At 41.1% G+C, this 23,312-nt stretch overlaps 1 protein-coding gene across 1 annotated transcript in view; it reads right to left on the bottom strand.

The window, feature by feature from the left end:
* Positions 1-23,312, bottom strand: part of LOC136833798 (N-acetylneuraminate 9-O-acetyltransferase) — a 263,251-nt gene that overhangs the window by 41,476 nt on the left and 198,463 nt on the right. The window contains exon 12 of the mRNA XM_067096057.1: positions 19,449-19,555. Within this exon, the coding sequence (XP_066952158.1) occupies positions 19,449-19,555 (107 nt within the window). The remainder of the gene's footprint in view (positions 1-19,448; positions 19,556-23,312) is intronic.

The following is a 23,312-nucleotide window of genomic DNA, read 5'->3' as shown; positions in this document are numbered from 1 at the left end:
GACCTACCTTTTGGCAATCATGGCATGTGAGGGATTTGGCAGCGCAAGAGGCCCTGTCCTGACTGTGTCACACTTTCCAATTACTACAGTTTCGGTGTGAGGTTCACATTACCCCTGACTTTCTGGGTACCTGCAACTTCTGGTGTGGTATCCAAGTCGGTTTCAGTGCCAGCTGTATTAGGAAAATCACGCCAAGATTTCCCGCCTTTAACATCCTTGCTGGCCGCTTCACACGTACAGCACATGGCCCATAAAGTATCAGTATTATTAAAGATATTACATGACTAAAACACTTGCCTTTTTAATTCCTGGTTGCTAAGGTATACCATAACTTTATGTAATAACATGTATTCTGACAGGTCAAAATCACAATTAGGGCATTTGAAATCACAATTGGCAGCTTTCTGTGCACACTTAACAAAATAATCTCTCACTGACTGATCTGGCCCTTCCACTATACTAAAAATTTAGATCAGTGCACTGCCTGATTTGATGATCGAAGCATTATATTATCCACAGCATTGAAAGCTTCCTCAGGTGTGAGATTACATCACTGGACATCAGTAAACCTGACTTCGAGGGCCCTTTGAAGGACGGGGATGCACTGTAGCAAGACATGATGAACAGCTCCTGTAGGTGGCCACCTGAAAAGTTGCAATCAATAGGACATTGAGTGCCTCCAGGACTGAAATTCCACTGAAGACATCTAGACCTTGTATTTCTCTGGGGGAGACAGAAAGGAGGCTGCTCCTGTATTCAAGGAGGCATGAGCAAAGCCAGACTGAAGCGCCTGAATCGCCTGTTGCTGTGCTGATAGGACTGCCTGAGCCTGTAGCATGGGTGGAACATTATTCCTGGAGACCATTTGGGTTCTGTGGGTGGCTACAGATGGCCTCCGAGCCCTTGGGGTCCCAGGAATATTCCTGTGAGGTGGGGCCATTGTTGGAGAAGTGTGGCTGTTGAGGAACTCACTGCGCCATGTTGGGTTGCATACCCTTATTCTACAAGCTCATACATATAATAACATATACTGTCTGGACAAGGGTAAAGTACAGACAGAGGCAGTACCGTGGCGGTAACATCACAGCTGCCGAGAAAACCCACAGCTCGTACACTAAAAACCCCTATACACACACACACACATATATATATGTGTGTGTGTGTGTGTGTGTGTGCTCTCCTCCTGAGGACCAAGGATATCTTGCCTTGTACGCCAAGCCATTATAAAAGCTTTTGAAATAACTCCCGACCGCTGGAGGAAAAGGTGGAGAAATACAGTATGCCCAAAGAATCAAGCCAAACCTGGTCTGAGTGGATTTTCAAAAAGACCCAGGCCTTAAAACGATGACTAGAATCTCTCAAAGCCACTAGTGTGGAGAACATCCTCGAACTCTTTCAGCTCGAGGACTTCTTTTATGCCACACCAGCTCTCGCCACCCATCTATGCGACAAGGCGCCTAAGACAGTGGTCGAGTGCTGTAGCTGGGCTGACACTTGGGACACCAATCATCCTCATCTTAGTTCCCATGGAAGAATATTATATCCCTCTTCGCCTGCCTCATCCAACTCTCAGCACCCCCTCAAACGCAGGCAAGCCCTGTGTGTGGATATTGCAAGAGAATAGGGCACCTCACTGAACAGTGCCGTTTCAAGGCTGAGGCTCAGCCAGACAATCCTTCCAAGTCCTCAAATGGGACAATGCCCCAATGAGCCCCATCTGGCTCTTGGATGAAAAGTAAAGGGCCTGCTCCCTCCAATGGGGCAGTGCCAACAAAGATTATAGCAGGAGCTATTGCCCTGCTTGCAAGTTTATGGGCACTCTGCCCAATGGGCAAAATGCCCTAATAAATCAAGTACACCTGCCATTGCTTTGTCAGTTATAAATTCTAAGTCTTTGGGCCCTCCAGCCAAAGGTCCCATATATGTGGCATCCCGTCGGGGTAGTTACCCTGCATGCCAGGTCAAGGTATTTGATGACTCTGGTACACAAATTTCCCCTCATAAGGAAAGACAAGGTTCCCTATGGAGCTGGCAATGACAGACGTAAACGCGTCACAATTGAGGGTATCAATCAATTCAAAATGATACTTCCTACTGTTCAATTGAGAGTCACGAGACCTCATACATCCAAACTCTGCAACCTTGCCATAGCAAGCTACATTCCTGGAGGTTATGACCTCCTCCTGGGACAGGACTTCCAGTCTCCCTCAAAAATACAACAATCTGGGTTTCCAAACCCCTTAAGTTTTTCATTATGCATGAGTAATTCTCAAGAACCTTCATTCAATCCACTGCCAGTGCCACCGGAATACTCTGTGCAGTGGCCACCTCCTGCCACGCAGATTTCAAAGCCCAGTCCTGTGCAAGGCCCGGCCCCAGTCCCAGTGCCAAGGCAAACCAATCGATCTCGCTCCTGGAGATCCCAAAATTGATTCTTAATCTCTGCCAGTGCCACTTGACTGCACTGAGCAGTGCCAAGCTCCATCCATCTCCAAATCCTATACCAGTGCCGGTAAGAGAGATGGACTCTTCTGACCACATCGGAAGCTGCCTGAAAGGTGTGGCCTTGCAACCCGTGCCTGAGCTGGTCATTTCAACCTGCGAGCCTCCCACGCCCTCCAGAACATCTTCCTCCCTTTCCCAGTCCTCCGCAGACTTGAGTGTGAGTAAGGATTCTGCCACGCCTCAACTGGCCGATGAACTTAAGCATCTAAAACGACTTGGGGCAGAGCCTGTAAAGAATGCCCTTGCTCCGGCCATCAAAGAAGCCAATCAGGGTGGCACTAAGTTGTCCTCCTCAGACTTGGTTTCGACCGGTTCCCCTACCAAGGAAAACCATCACCCTAAAACAGGTCCATGGAAAAAAATCATGTGCGTAGGTGGCTCCAGATCACCAAAAGAGAGCCGCTGAGCTCCTTTGGCACTTGTGCCAACCTGGCACAGTGTCACCCCTCTATCCTAAGAGAACCTTGGCACCTCTGTCCAGAAGATGGTGTCAGGTTTCCTCCCCTATTTAGTTTCCTTATAACTCTGTAATTCATTCTTTTCCTTTAACATTTTTTTTCCTTTCATTATTCTGCTCCATTAATCATATCATTTTACACCTCACACAAGGCTTATATTTTACCTTGCTTTTCATTCTACTAATGCAGAGTGCAATTGACAATTTGGTGAGTCCTATGACTTCCCTTTGCGGCCTTTTGCCCTAAAGAATGAACCTAGCCATTTCCACAGGCTAAGGAATATAATTTTGGCATACTTACTCATCATCTGTTTACAACAATTAATGATTACTTCATGTAAGTCATTTATTCTTTTGTGATGAATCTCGAGTCCCAGACTCGCAAACTGTGTAAATTACACACCATGCTATACCTCATGTACGTATATAAGGTCATTGCCATGTTGCAGGTATGCCTTATCAGTGACTCCCAAAGTGAGATAATCTCTTTTATTATTGTTCTTTCCTAGTAATTCATAACCTTTGGCTTCCATAGCCAGAACTACGTATTGATACAGCACACGTACTTGTAATATGTGCCCCTGGCACAAGTGTTATTAGTGCCCCAAATGGCACTGAGCCATCGCTCTCAAAAAATCGTGGCAACACCTAACAAAACCCACGAACGCTTTCATTGTATTACCTCCTCAAGGTATATTAACCACATGAACTTGTGACTAAAAGTTTTACTAATAAGTGCATGGATTATTCTGAGTATAACAATAATAACCTCATGATGGTAGGTTCAATTTTATTTCCAATTATGTAATAATCTAGCTATTTTTTATTCCCTAAATAAGCTGCTTATTATATTTTCTTAGAAAGTAATATTATTACTATTGCCAACAGGGTAAATTTATTCTGCAATGTAAAGTAAAAACATAAGTGATTTCTTTTGGTTACAATTGACTCTGATATTTAGCAGAAATATTATATCTTAGATCAATGTACCCCAAAGGTGGTGAAGAGAGAAATTATTGCCTGTTGTGGTAACATAACTTTAGCCATTTCAACCCAACTAAAGGTGTAAATGTCATCAAGGTGGGGGAGGTATTAAGAATATTCCCTCCTACACCACGTTTTTTGCACTAAATTTAAAGTAAAAGGAATAAGTAATTAAATAAGGCAAGTTTATATGATTCACTGTAAGAAATTTGTCCCTAAAAACCTCTCACCACTGCCTTTTTGGGGGAAAACCCCTTTAAATCCCTTCTTGTCCAAAGTGCTGTCAGAAATCCCTAAATTCCAGGTGTGGACCCCTACCAAGAGCTAATCGTCGCCCGAGGCAGGCCAGCTGGCAGGCAGACCACGTGCGTTCTGCCAGTTTGAATTTGAAACCATGCGGCCCACAGTTACCACGTGGGGAGAGTGATCACAACGCCATCTAGGAAGAAAAGCTGTAACTTCCGACGTTATAAAAGAGTCCTGGACGAGACGTTATCTCTCAGAATTGTCGGCGGTGCCACAGACTCCAGAATTCCGTCCCTTGCTCTATCCACTGCCATTTTCAGACACGTGGCTGGCAGTAAAAAAGTAACTTTCGATGTGAATTAATTTGCTCCTTCACTGGCCCTCATAAGAAGAAACATCAGCCCCTAAAGAAATTATGAGGAACTTCAGCCCCTAAAGAAAAGGTAAAGTACCAGGATTTAAGGTTTTTCGTCAGCCACGTTCCCTGTTATTCTCCAACTGTGTTCCTTTCCTTTCATCGTGCTATATAATTACAGTGAGACCTGTATTGCTTATAATTTGTGCTGTTTAATTTGGAAAGCATTTACGAGAAGAGTAACGTAATCGCTTGATGTTTGAGTCAAGGGAATTGAGTTCAGTTTAGGCATCTTCTGTGCGATTCCTCAATTCCTTCATTTCAGTGTTAGCCGATTAACTAACCATAAGTGTTCCGATTACAGATTAGGAGTTTTCACTGTGGACTTGCGTATCATCTGTGTGCTTAGCAGTACTCCTTACTTCGTTTCAACAACTCTGAAGCAAGCAACCCATTTGTATTCCAGAATTATGCTACCATTCTTCTGATGTGTTTCTTTTGTAAATATAATGAATTAAGTTAAACCCCAGAGTTTATCTAATCACTTTCCCCTTGAAGTAGCCCTCAGGCATATTTTGTTGTTTGTAATTTTAGCTATGCCCAAGGGCAGTGTCCAGATTTTTGTGGGAATTAAGGTAAGCTGCACATCATCTTAGTATGTCCCATTGATCTAGGAAGACCCCAGCTTTAAAATTAAAACAATATATATATATGTATATATATATATATATATATATATATATATATATATATATATATATATATATATATATATACAGTCGTATAAAAAAAGAACGACTCCTATATATTACTGTAATAAGCGTTCGGACTTTTCTTGCGATTTCCGCCCGAGAAGTATATATTTTTCCCAATTTATCGTTCGTCTGGCAGCCTGTATTGTCTCGCTGTTCGGTACCATGAGTTTCTAATGCACTTCAGTGATACTCAAGCTATCACAAAGGTCGGCTGTCATTGTATGCGCTCGTGCCCCATTCACGCTTTCGTCACCGCTACATTTGGCGCTCTTAGCGCTAGCTAATGAATTATGGCTAAAACTTCCTTATCCTTGGTTAAGAAAGCAGAAATTGTGACCCTATGGAAAACTGGCAAGTCAATGTCAGCTATTGCAAGAGAGCTGGGAATCTCTAAAGCACCGTCTCATTGTGGTGCAACCGCTCCAAGACAGGAGACCTTGATTCATCACTGAAGCGGAAGAAAGGCTCAGGAGGCCACGAAAAACTACAAAAAGAACGGATAACATTTTAAAAAGGATTGTTATGGAACATCCATCAATGCCAGCCAAAATTTTGAAGTCTCAAAACCCTGATCTGCTTAGGAACGTATCTGAACGGACCGTGCAACATTGATTGCAGAAAGACCTTGGTCTCCCATGTCGTGTTGCAGCAAAGAAGCCACTCCTCACTAAGCCTATGAAAAAAAAAAAAAAAAGATGGCTTTTGCAGAAAATATTTGAAGTGGACTGAAAAGGATTGGGAAAGGGTAGTTTTTAGCGATGAATCTAACTTCCACATTATTCATAGCGCTGGCAAAGAAAGTAAGGGAGGCCCCAAGGATCTAACCGCTATGCATCAAAATACACAGTCAAGACTGTGAAACATCCAGCTTATGTGATGGTATGGGGATGTTTCAGCGGATATGGGGGTAGTGGGGGATTATATTTTCTCCCAGAGAGCACGACAATGAATGGAGAGATTTATGAAAATGTCTTGGAAAATGAATTAGTCCTTACAAGGAACTTTTGGGCATGCGTGTATTTATGCAAGATGGAGCACCTTGCCACCGATTTCAAGGTCACAAACCTTCTTAAGGAATTTAATATTCAGAAATTGGACTGGCCAGGCAATTCACCAGATTTAAACCCAATTGAAAATTGCTGGGCATACATGAAACGGAAACTGAAGGCACTAGCAGATGAGAAAAACGTCCCTCCCCAAATTGAAGGATGCCATCCGTAAGTTTTGGTTTGAAGACATGGATGCACAATATTTCAAAAAGATTTAGCACATTCAATGCCAAGAAGGTTAAAAGCTGTACTTAAAAATAATGGAGAAATGTCTAAGTATTGAAAAAATATAAGTGAACTAAAATTTTCCTTTTATTTTCCTTTTTTTTTATATCATTGCTATGATTTGTTTACAAATGTAGTGGGCGTTGGTTTTTGCTTGACTGTGTATATATATATATATATATATATATATATATATATATATATATATATATATATATATATATATATATATATATATATATATATATATATATATATATACAAGCATTAGGCTACAAACATCCTTTGATATCAATTCGCTCTACCTTTTGGGATCGAACCATGGAAGAGAAGAACTCAGGACTGCAGTCACATACAGTGTATATGAAAATATATTATTTCTGAAGTAGAGTGAATTGGTTATTGAAGGACGTTTGTAGCTTAATGCTTGTACAGTATATGAATCAAGGTGATGTGACAAAATTCATTTACACATATATACCATATATATAATATATACATACATATATATATTTATATATATATAATGTATATATAATTTGTATATATACATATATATCAATATATGTGTATATTATAATATATATATATATATATATATATATATATATATATATATATATATATATATATATATATATATATATATATATATATATATATATATATATATATTTCTGAGCTCGGACCTGTGTCAGCCAGTGAAATGTCCTTAGAGCACACATTTCTAGGTATAAATATTGCTAAATATGGCATCCCCTTTCCCCCCGTTGAAGGCAAAGGTTTCCGCACCTCTGGCCTCCAGGAGCAAATCTGGAACCTCGAGCAAAGGAGCGAGTAAGAGGGCGGCCAGACCCAGCCCTCCTCGCCAGCCTCCCTTTGACCCTGAGGCATTTGCAGGGATGTTACTGGCTAAGTTCTCGTCGGAGGTTGATTCCAAGCTTTCTAAGCTTGCTGATAGGTTGCAGAGTCAGGAGAATCTGATCGCCGATATGGCGCGCTCCGGCGGTGCCGGACCTAGCTATCAGATCCCTGATACTGCCTCCCTCCCTCCTTTTGATGTTGGAAACCCGTGGCGTTTTGCTCTCCGTGCCATTCGCCACGAGGATACCCTGACTATCGAGGGTTTGGGCACGAGACGTCTGGAGGAGTTGGAGTTCTTCCCCCCGGACCTCTTGCCCCCCTACCCAGGCTTCGTTAGGCTGACGGAGGAGGCCTGGGTACGATCAGACAAGGTCCCAAAGGAGACGGTGATCTTCCCTAGGGACCAGGCCCAATCGGCTCTGCTTCGCACTCTTACGGAGTGGCAAGCGGATAATATAAAACTCACTCCGTTCAAGGGCAACTATACGATGTTTTCCCTGGGAGATGGGTTGCCCACTCCTGCCTGAATAAAGTTGCTTTGGCGACGGCTCAGGCTTGCTTCGAAGGCAAACCCTTGCCTCAGCTCAGGGAGACGGACTCCACATCCCTGGTATTCCCGGGAGGTGAGGAGCTCTGGAGAGACGCCCCATCCACTTTTACAGTGGGTAAATAAGATCCCTTCTGTGCGTCCTCGCAGTTCAGCGAGCAACTTCCCAAACTTCCGGAAGCTCTCCTGAAGGCGGAGTACGAGGCAAGGACAAGACTGAGCCGGTCTTTGAATTTCTTGTGTCTGTCAGAGGCGGTTACCGTCTCCTGTGCAGACGAACAGCTCTTCCAGGTTCTGGCTAAATCCCTGTTAGCAGGTTTTCAGTCAGACCTGTATGACTTCATGGTGGCAAAGTTGGAGTGCCGCAAATTCATTTTCGCGGATGCCACCATTCGTCATGAGCCTAATAAGCTCATGAAGAGTTCCATCTGGGGGATTAATCTCTTCCCATAGGACGAAGTCTCAAAGGTCCTGAGCGAGGCTACTAGGGCTAATCAAAGCCTACGCGCTCGGTGGGGTATTTCCGCCTTCAAGCGGAAAACTACCGAAGCTGGCAGTTCCCAGGGTAAGTCGGGGAAATGTTTCAGGAGGCACAGGAGGCCTCATCCCCAGACAGTGGTTCAGGCTGTCCCAGTCTCGGCGGTGGGCCAACCCTCCACCTCCAAGGCTCAACCCCACCAATATGTGCTGGTTCAACCAGCCCAACCCCTTGCTGCACCATCGTACGTCTCCTCCCCGGCGTACAACTCCACCTATGAGGGCCGTGGGGTCTTTCACGGCCTTAATAGAAGTGCAAGGGGGGCAGAGGTTGTGCCCCATACAAAGGCAGAGCTGGATCCACCTCTCGGGGAAAATCAGGCCGTGGTAGAGGAAGCAAACCCTCTTCCTCCCACTGAGACCAGTCAGGTAGGTGGTCGCCTTTACTGGTTCAAAGACCAGTGGACCTTCAGCCCCTGGGCACACAGTATTGTGTCCAAAGGTCTGGGTTGGAGCTGGATCAAGGATCCCCTCCCTTGACCAGGTTTTACCAACCCCCTCCAAAACCCTACAGGATTTTATGACGGAGCTTCTCAACAAGAGAGCAATAAAGAAAGTAAGGCACCTCAAATTTCAAGGCAGGTTGTTCACTGTTCCAAAGAAAGATTCCGGTCAACAAAGAGTGATTCTAGATCTGTCACGTCTAAATCGCTACATAAGATGCGACAAGTTTCGCATGCTTACGGTAGCTCAGGTGCGGACTCTACTTCGGCGTGGAGCCGTCACCACCTCTATCGATCTTTCAGATGCTTACTATCACGTTCGGTTGCGCGGAACTTCTCTCCCCCTTCCTGGGTTTCAAACTCGGGAAGCAAGCCTACTCCTTCAGAGTCATGCCTTTCGGACTCCATGTAGGCGCCAGAATTTTTTGACGAAACTGGCGGAAACAGTCGTTCAGCAGCTACGGTCCCGGGAATCTCCTGGCGGCTTACCTGGGCGATTGGATAATCTGGGCTCCGACAGTTCAGGAGTGCCGGAAGGCTACGACCATAGTGATCAAGTTCCTGGAATCGTTAGGCTTTCAGTTGAACAGGAAAAGTCCGCCTGACTCCGAATCCGGTTCCAGTGGCTAGGTCTCCAATGGGACCTGACCTTGTACAGGCTGTCCCTCCCGCCGTCCAAGCGGAAGGAGATTGCCGCGCTACCAGGAAATTTTTGAAGGACAAAGCAGCATCCCGCCGGTCTCAAGAGAGAATTCTCGGCTCCCTTCAGTTAAGCCTCAGTGACGGACCTGCTCTTGAAAGAGAAACTAAAAGATATAAACAGAGTGTGGTGGAGACGAGCCAATGTCAGGCTCAGAGACAGGGTCTCTTCAATCCCGCGAATCTTGAAGACAAGGCTCCGGCCATGGTCCACAGCCAGTGGCCTGTCGAAGTCGGTTCCACTCCAATTTCCCCCTCCGGCGTTGGTAATCCACACGGACGCTTCATTAAGCGGTTGGGGAGGGTACTCACCAAAGCAAAAAGTTCAAGGAACGTGGTCTACAATGTTTCAACAGTTTCATATAAACACCTTGGAAGCTATGGCAGTGTTTCTAACGCTCAAGAAACTTTGCCCCGCCGGCCAGATTCACATCAGGCTTGTGTTGGACAGCGCCGTGGTGGTTCATTGCATCAACAGGGGTGGCTCCAAATCAGGTCGCGTAAACCAGGTGATGGTAGCTATCTTCTCCTTGGCGAACAAGCATGGCTGGCATCTGTCAGCCACCCACCTAGCGGGGGTGCGGAACGTGGTGGCGGACTCCCTGTCCAGGACTACTCCGTTGGAGACGGAGTGGTCTCTGGACGGGGGACTCCTTCAATTGGATTCGCCGCCGGGTTCCGGGACTCCAGGTGGATCTGTTCGCCACGGAGAGCAATCACAAGCTTCCCTGTTACGTGGCTCCCAACCTGGACCACCAGGCTTTCGCCACGGATGCGATGTCCATAGATTGGAACTGTTGGGAAAGGATATACCTGTTTCCTCCAATAAACATGTTGTTGAAAGTTCTGCACAAACTCAGGTCATTCAACGGCCAACTAGCTCTGGTAGCTCCCTATTGGCCGAAGAGCAACTGGTTCCCTCTGCTGCAGGAACTCAAGTTGCGGTGTCATCAGATACCCAAACCCAGACTGACCCAAGTAGTACAAACAAAGACTGTGTCAGCTTCCTTAAGGATTCAGAATGCCCTGGTTTTATGGACTTTATAAAGTTTGCTGCAAAGAAGGGAGCAAACATTGACCCCGTCAACAGTCTGTTTCTGGAATCTGATAAGAGAGATTCTACTCTCAGACAGTTTGACTCAGCAGTCAAAAAATTGGCATCCTTTTTAAAGGCATCTGGAGCTCAAACTATGACAACCAACCTAGCGGTTACTTTCTTTAGGTCATTGTTTGAAAAAGGCCTTGCCCCGGCCACAATTACTACAGCTAAATCAGCCCTAAAAAAGGTATTTTTGTACGGTTTCCAAATCGACCTTACAGATTCATACTTCTCCTCCATCCCTAGAACATGTGCCCGTTTGAGACCAGTAACACTCCCACATTCCGTTACCTGGTTCCTCAACGATGTTTTGAAATTAGCCACTGACATTGATAATTCTCTATGCTCATATCTGGATCTGTTAAGGAAAACCTTGTTTCTGATTAGCTTGGCTTCAGGTGCCAGAATTTCAGAGCTATCGGCCCTCACTAGAGGTGATGATCATGTTGATTTCCTTCCGTCCGGAGAAGTCCTCCTTTCCCCTGATCATACGTTCCTAGCAAAGAATGAAGACCCTCAGGACAGGTGGTCCCCCTGGAAGGTGGTGCCTCTTCCTCAGGACCAGTCCTTATGTCCAGTATATACCTTAAAGTCTTACCTACAAAGAACTCCACAGTTTAAGTCGGGTCCTCTTTTTATCAGGGAGAAAGGTGGTACTCTCTCGTTAAACGCTATAAGACAACAAATTCTGTATTTTATTAAACAAGCTAACCCGGATTCAGTCCCAAAGGTTCATGATATCCGAGCAGTAGCTACCTTCACTAATTATTTTTATAATATGGATTTTACTGAACTTACCAAGTATACAGGATGGAAATCACCTCTAGTGTTTAAACGCCACTATTTAAAAATCACTCAAGCTCTGAAATTTTCTACAGTGGCTGTGGGGAGTGTCATCTCCCCACCTTAATTATCCTTATCCCTTTCCTTTCCCCCCCCTGCCTGCCTCATTTATTTCACTGCCTGCCTTTCTGGATCAATCATGCCTCACTGCCTTGCTCCTCATAATCGATACTGGTATTACCTGGCTATTGTTTGTCTTGTGGATTGGATTTGATATGTTGTGGATTTAGATTAAGTCAGAGGTACTGAAGCGGTTTTTATTTTGCTTCATGTACCTCAATTCCTGTCTTTATATATATATCTCATTGTTCTTAGGTTTAAGTTTATAATTACTGGTTATTCTATTGGATTGTGGGGGCCCTTTATTCTACCCCTAATTGTACTGTATTTTGGTCATTCTACTTTGTTCCTAGGCTAAGTTTACATTTTCATTGTACCTTTATGATGTTGGGTGTGTTATTCCACCAGTGTTTACCTATAGTTAAGTCCAATTTTCATTGTTGAGATATATTAATTAAATCTATTTCTCCATAGCATGTGTTTCCTTCTGATCACCTTTTATATTTGGTTGTAGCTTTGCAGTCTTGGCATGATTCTCTGACACTATTTCACCGGGTGACACGGGGCTGAACTCAGAAAAGGGATTTTGACAAAGGAAAAATCTATTTCTGAGGGAGGCCCGTATCACCCGGTGACCCTCCCTGGGTATTTTCAGAAGCAGGTTCGCCCCCTACTGGCTCATGCCAAGCCTGGGGTGGTGCTAGTCTGGAATGAGTTCAGATGGCGCTGGAGTCGCCGCGTGGCGGGCTGGTGAGCATGGGCGCTGGTATGGCCCCTCGCTCTTCCCGGGGATCTTGACATGGGGATGTCTATTGAGTGTGGCTCTGTGGTTGTGATACCTTCACTCACCCTTGGTTATACCGACGTCTTCATTGAAGATGCTCGATCTGGGGGTAGTAACTCCAGCATTCCTGAAAGCTTTTTCTCTGGTATATTTAGCAATATTTATACCTAGAAATTCGTGTAAGAATGGAATTTCACCGGGTGACACGGGGCCTCCCTCAGAAATAGATTTTTCCTTTGTCAAAATCCCTTTTTTCAATTTATATACGCAGATATTACGTTGGCACTATAATGAAATTACTTTCATACGCATGCAATGGAACTGAACATAAAGTTTGAATGATAAGAGAATCTTTGTGATTTGAAGAGTTTGTGAGTACTGGTCTATGTGAGACAAAACATAATTATTGCTCATCGTTCATTTGTGATTCATCTGAATATGCTTGATGAAAGCTGGTCTTTCGTGTGCTTGTATTGATATATTATGGGTACAGGTCGGCATGTTTACGATTTATATAAAAAGGGGTGAAGGTTCTTTGTATATAAAAACAATCATATATGTTACTGAAGAAAAAGTTTAATAATTATTACAATAAACCAAAAATATCAGAAACGTTAATTGTCAGCCAATCACGTGCTACACATGCGCATGTGCCATATCTTCACCCGTGGGTGGATAAAAAGAGGTGAAACTGACTGCAGATCACGTTCATATCTCTGCGAGTGACTGCATTAGGAAAGGTCAAAAGTTGAAAGAGGATATGTTTACTTCTTCATACGTGCGTCTCCATAAGTACATGAACATGACATCACCCAAGTCCACTACAAATTTATCACATAAATTCTTCAACAAACTATTATTAAATTCTAAACCATTGCCAGAAACCAGAATCATGTGTGTTGTCTCTCTGCAGTCTTTGTCAAACCAAAACATTTTTATTTTCTTGACTTGTAGTACTTTGCCCAGTTATCAAATCAATTGCTACTCTTTCAAATGGACTAGCTGGGACAGGATATAAACCAACAGGAGCAATACCCTTTACATTAACTTTGCATGCACAGCCTTTTTCGTACTCCTTGACATGAATAAAGGGATTTTGACAAAGGAAAAATCTATTTCTGGGGGAAGACCTGTGTCACCCGGTGAAATTATCCATTAGCACTAATTTCTAGGTATAAATATTGCTAAGTATACCAGAGAAAAAGCTAATCACAATGCCAGGGTTACGACCCCTGGATCAAACGCCATTAGATGGTGTCGGTATACATAAAGGGTGAGTGGTTGCCACTACCACAGGCCTCTGTCCTATAGATCTCTCCAATCTCAAAACCCCGAAAAGTGAGGGGCCGTTGCAAACCTCATCCTCCGCACTCAGCCAACCACCACCCCGGCCGCCATCTTGTAAACATCCCAAGTTAGCACCCCCCAAGCTTGGTATGCCACTCGGGGGGGAAAAGGAAATACAGGGATGGGTCACCGGGTGACACAGGACTTCCCCCAGAAATAGATTTTTCCTTTGTCAAAATCCCTTTTCTGGGCTCGACCTGTGTCACCCGGTGAAATTGTAACAGAGAATCAGCCATACAAAAGCTTGGTGGAGCCCTCTAAGAATTACCTTAATGGAGCTAAATAAAACTATGAGAAAATTACTGTGTTTTAATAACCCAAAGCATTTATAATAAAACATAATTAACATTATAGGGCACACAGTCTAAAACATAAAATAACTACACCAAGACACTTAAGGCTAACAAAAAAGGTTACAACATGATATGCAAAAACGGTCAGGAGTCAGGCTGTGAAGCAGGCCCGACCTAAAGGTTAGAAGGCATGGCGAGTAAACGAGGCAGGCAGGCGAGAGAGGAATAAACAAAAGGATAAACTAAGGTTACATAAGCTAGTCTAGGGCTGAGGGAACAATACTTCCCGCAGCCACTGTGAAGTATTTAAGAGCCTCTAGAGACTTAAGATAGTGGCATTTGAACACTGTTGGTGATTTCCAGCCCGTATACTTTTTAAGGTCATCAAAACTCATATTATGAAAATAATTAGCTGAGGTGGCCACTGACCGAATATCATGTACCCTAGGTACTGAATCCGGGTTTGCTTGCTTTATGAAATACAGTATTTGTTGCCTGATGGCCTTTAAGGAAATGGTTCCTCCATTTGCCCTAACAAAAAGAGGGCCAGACATTCTATTAGAAGTTCTATTTAAATAAGCTTTTAAAGTGTTAACTGGACATAAGGACAGATCCTGTGGAAGGGGAATAACCTTCCAAGGGAACCATCTATTTTGTGGATCCTCATTCTTTGCTAGAAACTTGAGATCCAGAGACAACAGAACTTCTCCTGACGGGAGGAAATCAACGTGGTTCGGTTCTCTAGAGAGAGCAGACAGTTCAGAAATTCTAGCCCCTGAGGCTAGGCTTATTAGAAATAACGTTTTCCTTAACAGACTCGAGTATGAACACAGTTCATTATCAGTGTCTGATGCTAATTTAAGTACGTCATTTAAGAACCAGGAAACCGTGAGGGGACGCGTTGTTGGTCTAAGACGAGCGATTGCTTTAGGAATTGACGAAAAATATGAGTCTGTAAGGTTAATATTGAAGCCATGTAAAAATATTTTTCTTAAAGCAGATTTTGCTGTAGTAATAGTACTAGAGGCCAGTCCTTTCTCAAATAATGCTCTGAAGAAAGAGATTGCAAGGTTCGTGGTCATTTCCTGAGCTCCAGATTCCCTCAGAAATAATGCTAACTTTTTAACTGCTGTCATATTGTCTGAGAGTAGATTCCCTCTTGTCTGATTCTATGAACAGTGTATTAATAGGATCAATGTTAGTGTCTTTCTGAGCTGCAAACTTCATGAAGTCCATAAAGCTAGGGCATTCAGAATTCTTGAGGAAGCTGACACAGTCCGAGTTTGTACTATTTGTGTCAACCTTGGACTGGGGATTTGTATGCGCCGGAGTTTCAACTCTAGAAGAAGAGGAAACCAATTGCTCTTCGGCCAGTTGGGTGCCAAGAGTGCTACTTGACCTTTGAATGATTTGAGTTTGTGTAAAACTTTCATTAATAGGTTTATTGGTGGAAACAGATAGATCTTTTGCCACCTGTTCCAGTCTATTGACATCGCATCCGTGGAGTGAGCTAGAGGGTCTAGATTGGGAGCAACGTAACACGGAAGCTTGTGGTTGCTCTTTGTGGCAAACAGGTCCACCTGGAGACCTGGTACCTGAAGACAAATCCACTCGAAAGATGCTCTGTCCAATGACCATTCCGACTCCAGCGGAGTTGTCCTGGACAATGAATTTGCAATGACATTCCGAACACCTGCCAGATGGGCAGCTGACAGGTGCCAAAGATGTTTCCTTGCCAGAGAGAAAATTGCAACCATTACCTGATTGATCCGGCTCGACTTGGAGCCCCCTCTGTTTATGCAATGTACAACTACTGCACTGTCCAGTACCAGTCTGATATGAATCTGTCTGGTTGGACGTAGTTTCTTTAGTGTTAGAAATACTGCCATTGCTTCTAGAATGTTGATATGGAACTGGCGGAACATAGTTGACCATGTTCCTTGAACTTTCTTGTGTTGGGAATATCCTCCCCACCCGCTCAGGGAAGCATCCGTATGGATCACTAATGATGGAGGGGGAAATTGGAGAGGCACTGACCTTGACAAACTCTTGACTGTTGACCATGGTCGAAGCCTCTTCCTCAACACCGGCGGAATTAGTTCAAGCGAAGGTGCAATGCATTACTACCCTAATACTATTCTCCTTGCATTTTAATACATTGTTATCTATTAATCAGTTTTTCTTTTTTAATAATTGGGATCTCTTCTTTATGTACTTCCATTTACCTCCTCATAATTCTTCCTACTGAACACCATATTCTTTGGAAGCTTGAATTTCAAGTTAATGGCCCCTTTGGGTTTGTTCAATATGAATAGGTTTCATCTTCATAATAATAATAATAATAATAATAATAATAATAATAATAATAATAATAATGATGATGATGATGATGATGATGATGTGATTCATATATATTTCCATAAAAAAGCAACATAAGAAAGGTTACTGAGATTAGCAAAATTTGTCCGAATGTTTTTTTTTTTTTTACAATATCATTTATGACGACAACTTTTATAAGTTACAAGAAAAGACATGACGAAAAAGACATAAGTGAAACATGTATGTTAGACATTGGTAGTACGAACTGGATGTATACGTCTAAGAAACCGTAACTAACTAGTTCAGTTTCGGAAGAAGCTCTGAATTCGAATGTCAAGTCAGATAATTTCCTGAGGTCTGCTTTCCTCTCTGGTTGTCCATACTCTTTCGTCAGTATTTCTTAATTAAAGGTACTTAGTTTTTATACCATTATATCTGTATAACTTAAAAGGACATATTTTACAGTAAAGTTATTTTTGCATTTTTATTATTAATTCTGTGTCTTCCATATAAATAAATGCTTTGGTAGGAATCAAAGTCTATTTGATTATATTCGAATAAGATGGAATTGAGCCAACCAGCATTGTTGCCATGACAATATGCCTACTGAAGGCGACATTACGATGACAGATGCGCCGACAAAGACTCTAGTAGGTGGGTACTATCCGACTGAGAACATGATCTCAGTGGAGATCTTACCATATCCAATCCAAGGCTTACACAAGTATGGCAGAAAGGCAATAATGGTAACCCCCCAAATGAAGGCATTGATAAAGAGCACAAGAAGAAATGATCACATGGTAAGTGCCCTTGCTTCAGTCAAAATACAGATGAAGCCTCTGGATCACTTACAATGCTTTGATGAGTCATTCAAACACAATCCGAGTCACTGATGCATTTTCTTCAACAACTTAGACCCTTTACCTTTGTTCTTCTGATTGTTTAACATATCACAGTAAACTATGAGTATTTTGCTTTACCATATACAGAAAAACAAAAAAGTAACTTCAAAGACAGGGAATAAATTGAAATAGCACTTATCACAGTTCTCGTTCTTGGACATACAAGCCTTGCATTGGCCTAATGACTGATAAGGTACGATCTTTGCTCATTTTTCGGATAGGATATCATTTTTTACCAATAGTAAAACAATTTCTTCCAACAGCTTTTTTTAACAGCACCACAAAAAAATGTACCAATTCCACAGCTTTTTTTAACAGCACCACAAAAAACAAAATATACCAAAGAAAAAATTATTTGAAACTGTAAAATAATTTTAAAGACCTCTAAAAAATGCAACAATGGATTATAGAGACAACAAAACTTTCCATAAAAACCAGGTAATCAATCAGTTGAGTTACATCGACATGCAAAAGCACTCAATCATTCCTTTCATCAACAAAAATTAAGAGCATAACTGCATTCTGGCATATCATTTCAAAACTGGGAGCACAATCACCTCAATTCTTATGGTAGATTTGCCCTCTGTGGGGAAAGAAACAAATGTAAACTCTCCTGCTATTTTCTGTCTTGTGCACTTTCTGCTGGATTCCCACGTGGCTTAGTTCTTCATCTATGGCCTTTCTTTTAAAATTTTCTGGTCCTCCCTACTGGTCTTCATCATGCTACATCCATTTCCAGAACTATTCTAATTAACTTTCTTCGGCCCCTCTCCCCACATAGCCAAACCTTCCCAGCAGCTGAACACTACATCCCTCAGTAACGGCCACATTTGTACAAGAATACAGCACTCCAGCCAAGAACACACCTCTTGAAAATCTCCCAAATTATCTTTGTAAATGCTCATATGTCTGCTGCATAAAACAGTACGACCTTTGCTAAGCTTACCTAAGCTTACTGATACGATACCATTTTTTCATAACTGCCCTCTCAGTACCTACCTCAGAGTCCAGTGTATCCTCGAGGTAAAATTCACCACAATATGAGGCTCCAACTCTCCTCTTTTCAGTTTCTCTTCTTGTTCATTTCAGACATCACAAAATCTCTTAGTCCACTCATATCTTTCCATCCCAAGCATCTCTTGCGACACCATCTATTACAGTCACTACACAGTACTGAGTTCAACCCATTACATCTCACATGACAACATTCTTGATCAAATACTCCCAATTGGCTCAGGTCGTGGGATGGGACAGGGAAGAGGCGAACGTTCTTAGCACAAGAGACGAGGCTCTTCTGGCAACTGACGGTTCTCTCATTATCAAATATAAATTAAAGCAAGAGCTTTGTCATTCGTATGAACAAGATTATCTAGTAGACAACTGATGTTTCTTGGATGAAAAGCATAAATGCCACACTTCAAAAGGAAAAGAAACATCCTCCTAACAAAAGAATGAATATTCAATAAACATTCATATATGTATATGGATATAACCATCAGCATTAATTAAAAGTCATGGAATAAGCAAAGTTTACATTAACTGAAATACATGAAAATCAGTTAACTATTTTAATCCATGGTAAGGATTTTCAATAGTGAAAAATTATTATACAAAAAATATTAGATTACAAGGTGAACTAGAAATGAGCGACATAGCACCTATCACTAACTCGTTAAGATATAATATGACTGACACAAAATAAAAAGCTTAGTGAATGACGAATTTCCCCAGTAAAAGTCGTGTTCTAATAATTCTTTATTAATTGTTTATCAAACTCTCCAATTATATTACTGTTAACTTATCCAGACTGCAACGTTACGAAGCATTATCTCCCCTTATTTACTTTGGCAATGGTTCTCAACATCCAAAGAGGATGGTTGATCTCATACAATACATGTTCTTGCTGATGACAACCATAAAAATTTACAGCACAAAACAAAATCATTAACTTAATATTACATACCCCTACAGCGTTTTAATTTTATGAAATTATCAGTTTTGGAGACAATTTAAGAACAGTAATATAATGAAAGGAATCATTCCTAACAAGCAAATATTAGAACAACATTTTATGTTGGTACTACTCCAATAAGTTGTTTGGAAACAGAAGAGATAAAACACATGATGATCGTTACCTGTATCTATCCAGTTGCCAACGAAACCACCATTCGTGAATGTCATCATCTGTAGTAACGAACAAGGCTTTCCAAGGCTTCATCACAAAAATTTTCTCGAAGAACACCTGTAATAGAATTCAATTAATCAAAATGTTGCATTTCAGTCACCTTTCTAGCATTTAATCTTTGCAGATGAGGCTGATAAATTTATGAATGTATGTATGTATGTATATATTACATATATATATATGTATATATGTATATATATATATATATATATATATATATATATATATATATATATATATATATATATATATATATATATATATATATATATATATATATATATATATATATATATATATATGTCAGAAATTTATTTCTGTGAAACACATTTCCATGTGTTCATTTCCATCACACCTCAACGTGAACAGGGTAACTCGAATGAAGTGTTAGCAATTCAAGCACTGATGGGTCGGGGAGTTGGGTACAATTCGCCAGTATGTTGAGCCCTAGTCGCCTGCCTGGGAAAAACCTCAGGTACATAGTACTTAGATTCCGACTCCTTTTATGACCTTTGCGTCTGAACTGCTAATGCCCTGCACTCTCCCTCAAAAGACCAGGGTTCGGTACCATGGTGAGTTAGAAATTTCTTTCTGTGAAACAAGCTCCATGTTTCTATTTCCATATATATATATATATATACAGGCAGTCCCCGGTTTACGACGGGTCCGGCTTACGACGTTCCGAGGTTACGACGCTTTTCAGATATATTCATCAGAAATTATTTCCCGGTTTACGACGCATGTTCCAGGGTTACGATGCGTCATACTCCGATCCGACAGAAGAAATATGGCTCCAAAACGGCAGAATAATAAAAATTTGGAGGGATTTTTTATGAAAAACTCAATAAAAATGCAGTTTACATTGTTTTCAATACAACCACAGCATTAAAAGTCAGGTTTTCTTAGGATTTTTGATGATTTTCAAAGATTTTTCGGTTACGACGATTTTTGGCTTACGACACGGCGTAAGAACGGAACCCCCATCGTAAACTGGGGACTGCCTGTATATATATATATATATATATATATATATATATATATATATATATATATATATATATATATATTTTATCACACCGTGAGTTGTTGGAAGGTAATTGTGTCAAGGGATCAAGACCCAGCAGTAGTGATCCATTCATCACTTATAAATTCCCCTTTAATGATAATTCCCCATCGGGATATTCCTGAAGTAGCGTGATTTTGATATTAAACAACATTTGTAGCTTCATGAATATATATATATATATATATATATATATATATATATATATATATATATATATATATATATATATATATATATATATATACATTCTAGGGGACACTAGGGACACTAACCAACAGGTCCCTATAATCACATAAGATGGCCGCCCCATGCATATGGAGTGGTATGGCATCTAAACCAGCTTTTCTCTCTCTCATCAGACCCTCCCATAGCCTATCTGTCTGTCATTGTATGTTTTCTGGTACTTTTTAGGCCCAACCGGAGGGAAATCCGCCAGCGCAGCCAGCCGTCATTTTGCATGCCTATGCCCTGACCCAGGTGTGACCTGCGTGCCTGAAGCTCACCCTACTGGCTGACAAAACATCCTAGAAGGAGCACACATCTTGTCAGCACTCCTCCCACAGAAAGGTGACCCCGTGCCAAGTGAACTTACTTTCGGGCCCAAACTCATTGTAGTGCATTTTCAGGGTATCCCAAGGTAAGTCTAATCAGTGCACAGGACTTTGCCAGGCAACTTTCCTTCAACTATATCTTACTTTCTTAACTTTTATCTAGAAACCTTCCCAAGTCCTCCATGGAGTCTCTCTCCCTTTTGCCATTCTATGTCGCACCTGGGACCCCATACAAATTCTTCTATGCAAAGCCACTCATCATTTTGCATGCTTAGTTTAATTCCAAATGCCAGAGACACACACCATTTCGCTTACTTAGTTTAATTCCAGATTAGGAAGAGTGTGATCTAAGTGAATTTTGATTGGCATCAGGCATAATATTTCAGTAAACTGGGATAGCTCAATTGTATACTGTTAGGGCATTAGTGCAAGCCAGTTCTATGTTTAATTCAACCCTCTCTCTTTCAGAGAGCTGCTTTTATCATGTGTGATGTAGGACAATCTCAGCTTGCATCTCTCACCTGTACACCACGTGTGACGAAACATAGGATTTTAAATCTCTATGGCACTGTCAAATATTTATAATTGCGATTCATTGATTGCCTTACACGTGTTAGTTTTATAACTATTTTGTGAGCTTTTTTGTTACCATTTGCTGTTAAATTGTTTATTGTTCACTGTGTAATTACTCTCTGAAGCAGAGTAATTTAATTTAGTATTTTATGTTTGCTCCTTCATTCTCTATGTTCACTCATGGTGTTTGTTTTGTTTTACTGGCAGCCATTTTATAGCCCCCATTGCACTTTTGCAGCTGGTCCAGTAACAAATATGCATTTTATATATATATATATATATATATATATATATATATATATATATATATATATATATATATATATATATATATATATATATATATATATATATATATATATATATATTATATATATATATATATAGAAACACTTGAATGATTGATTTTTGTTATATCATAATTAAGCCATTAAAAAGTGATTATGGAATAAAACAAGGATTGGTTTAAAAGTGTAATGGCCATACATATAAATTTATACAGTTAAACTTACATACGAGCTGTTATTAGCGTAAATATTTTGAGATTTAGTTGAGGAAATTTTTTCCGCAATCTTCTGACCTGAAATTGTCTCGTCACCTGTGCTCGTCCGGGACTTCAGGACTGAGAGTCGGTTCAGTCAGTCTGTCTGTGGACAACAGATAACACATGTACGATTTTTGAAGTTTGGGCATTTTCCCATTGGTAAGAATCACATCATATAGGCTATTGGTGTTATTACTTGCATTGAAATTTACTTTTGCAAAAATGATTTTTGCAACATTTTTTCAAAACAGCTCCATGTTAATAACTTATTTTTTTCCCGATCGCTAACTTCAATGGTGGGGGCGCATAGCCTTTATGGTCTTCAAAATTTGCACCCCATCATCGAAGGATCATACAGCTTCTCGTCTCGCACACTGTTGCAACTAGCATAGGACTAGTTACAAAAACAGGGCCTTCCATAACCTGCTTAACCCTACGTTACTCCTCCAGGGAAAAACATCACTGTTCATATTCCAGGGTGTCTAGACACCCCAATGCAACTTGCTATGGCAAACAATTGTTTTTCCAAATATATTGATATATATCTTACAATATACTCTTCAACTCTCATATGGACTGTCTGATTTCAATTAAAGCCTTTTTTGACCTGTTTTTATAGAGAAAAAAAAAAAATAGAAAAATGAAAGAGTACCTATATTACTACTGTGGGGTGAATGAACACCCGAAAGGAACAAAAATGTGGTATAATTCCTACAAGAGTCAAATTTCAACTGTCAGTGTCAAAATCTTCTTGCAATGCTCACTTCCCTCATTAATTCAAACAAGTATTGGAAAGGAAAGGAATAGCTTAACTACCACTTATGAATTACAACGTTCTTGGATTGTTTGGGGTGCTCAAACCCCCTTTCAACCCAACTACTAATAAATGACTTTCATTATTACTTGTTGGTCGATAATGATGAACTTTGGAGCCCCTGATCAAGGAAGAAGTCTTTATTGTTTAGTTTTATAAAAAAAAACTAAAAAAATTCTTTATGAATCTTTTTCCGTCTACCTTCTTATGCACATGAACACATTTTTATCTATTTATGCACACACAGAATAATATAAAGAGATTAC

The sequence above is a fragment of the Macrobrachium rosenbergii genome, chromosome 52, assembly GCF_040412425.1.
Source record: "Macrobrachium rosenbergii isolate ZJJX-2024 chromosome 52, ASM4041242v1, whole genome shotgun sequence".
NCBI classification, from domain to species: Eukaryota; Metazoa; Arthropoda; class Malacostraca; order Decapoda; family Palaemonidae; genus Macrobrachium; species Macrobrachium rosenbergii.
The sequence above is the reverse complement of the archived record's forward strand: the minus strand, read 5'-3'. Positions and strand labels throughout refer to the sequence as shown.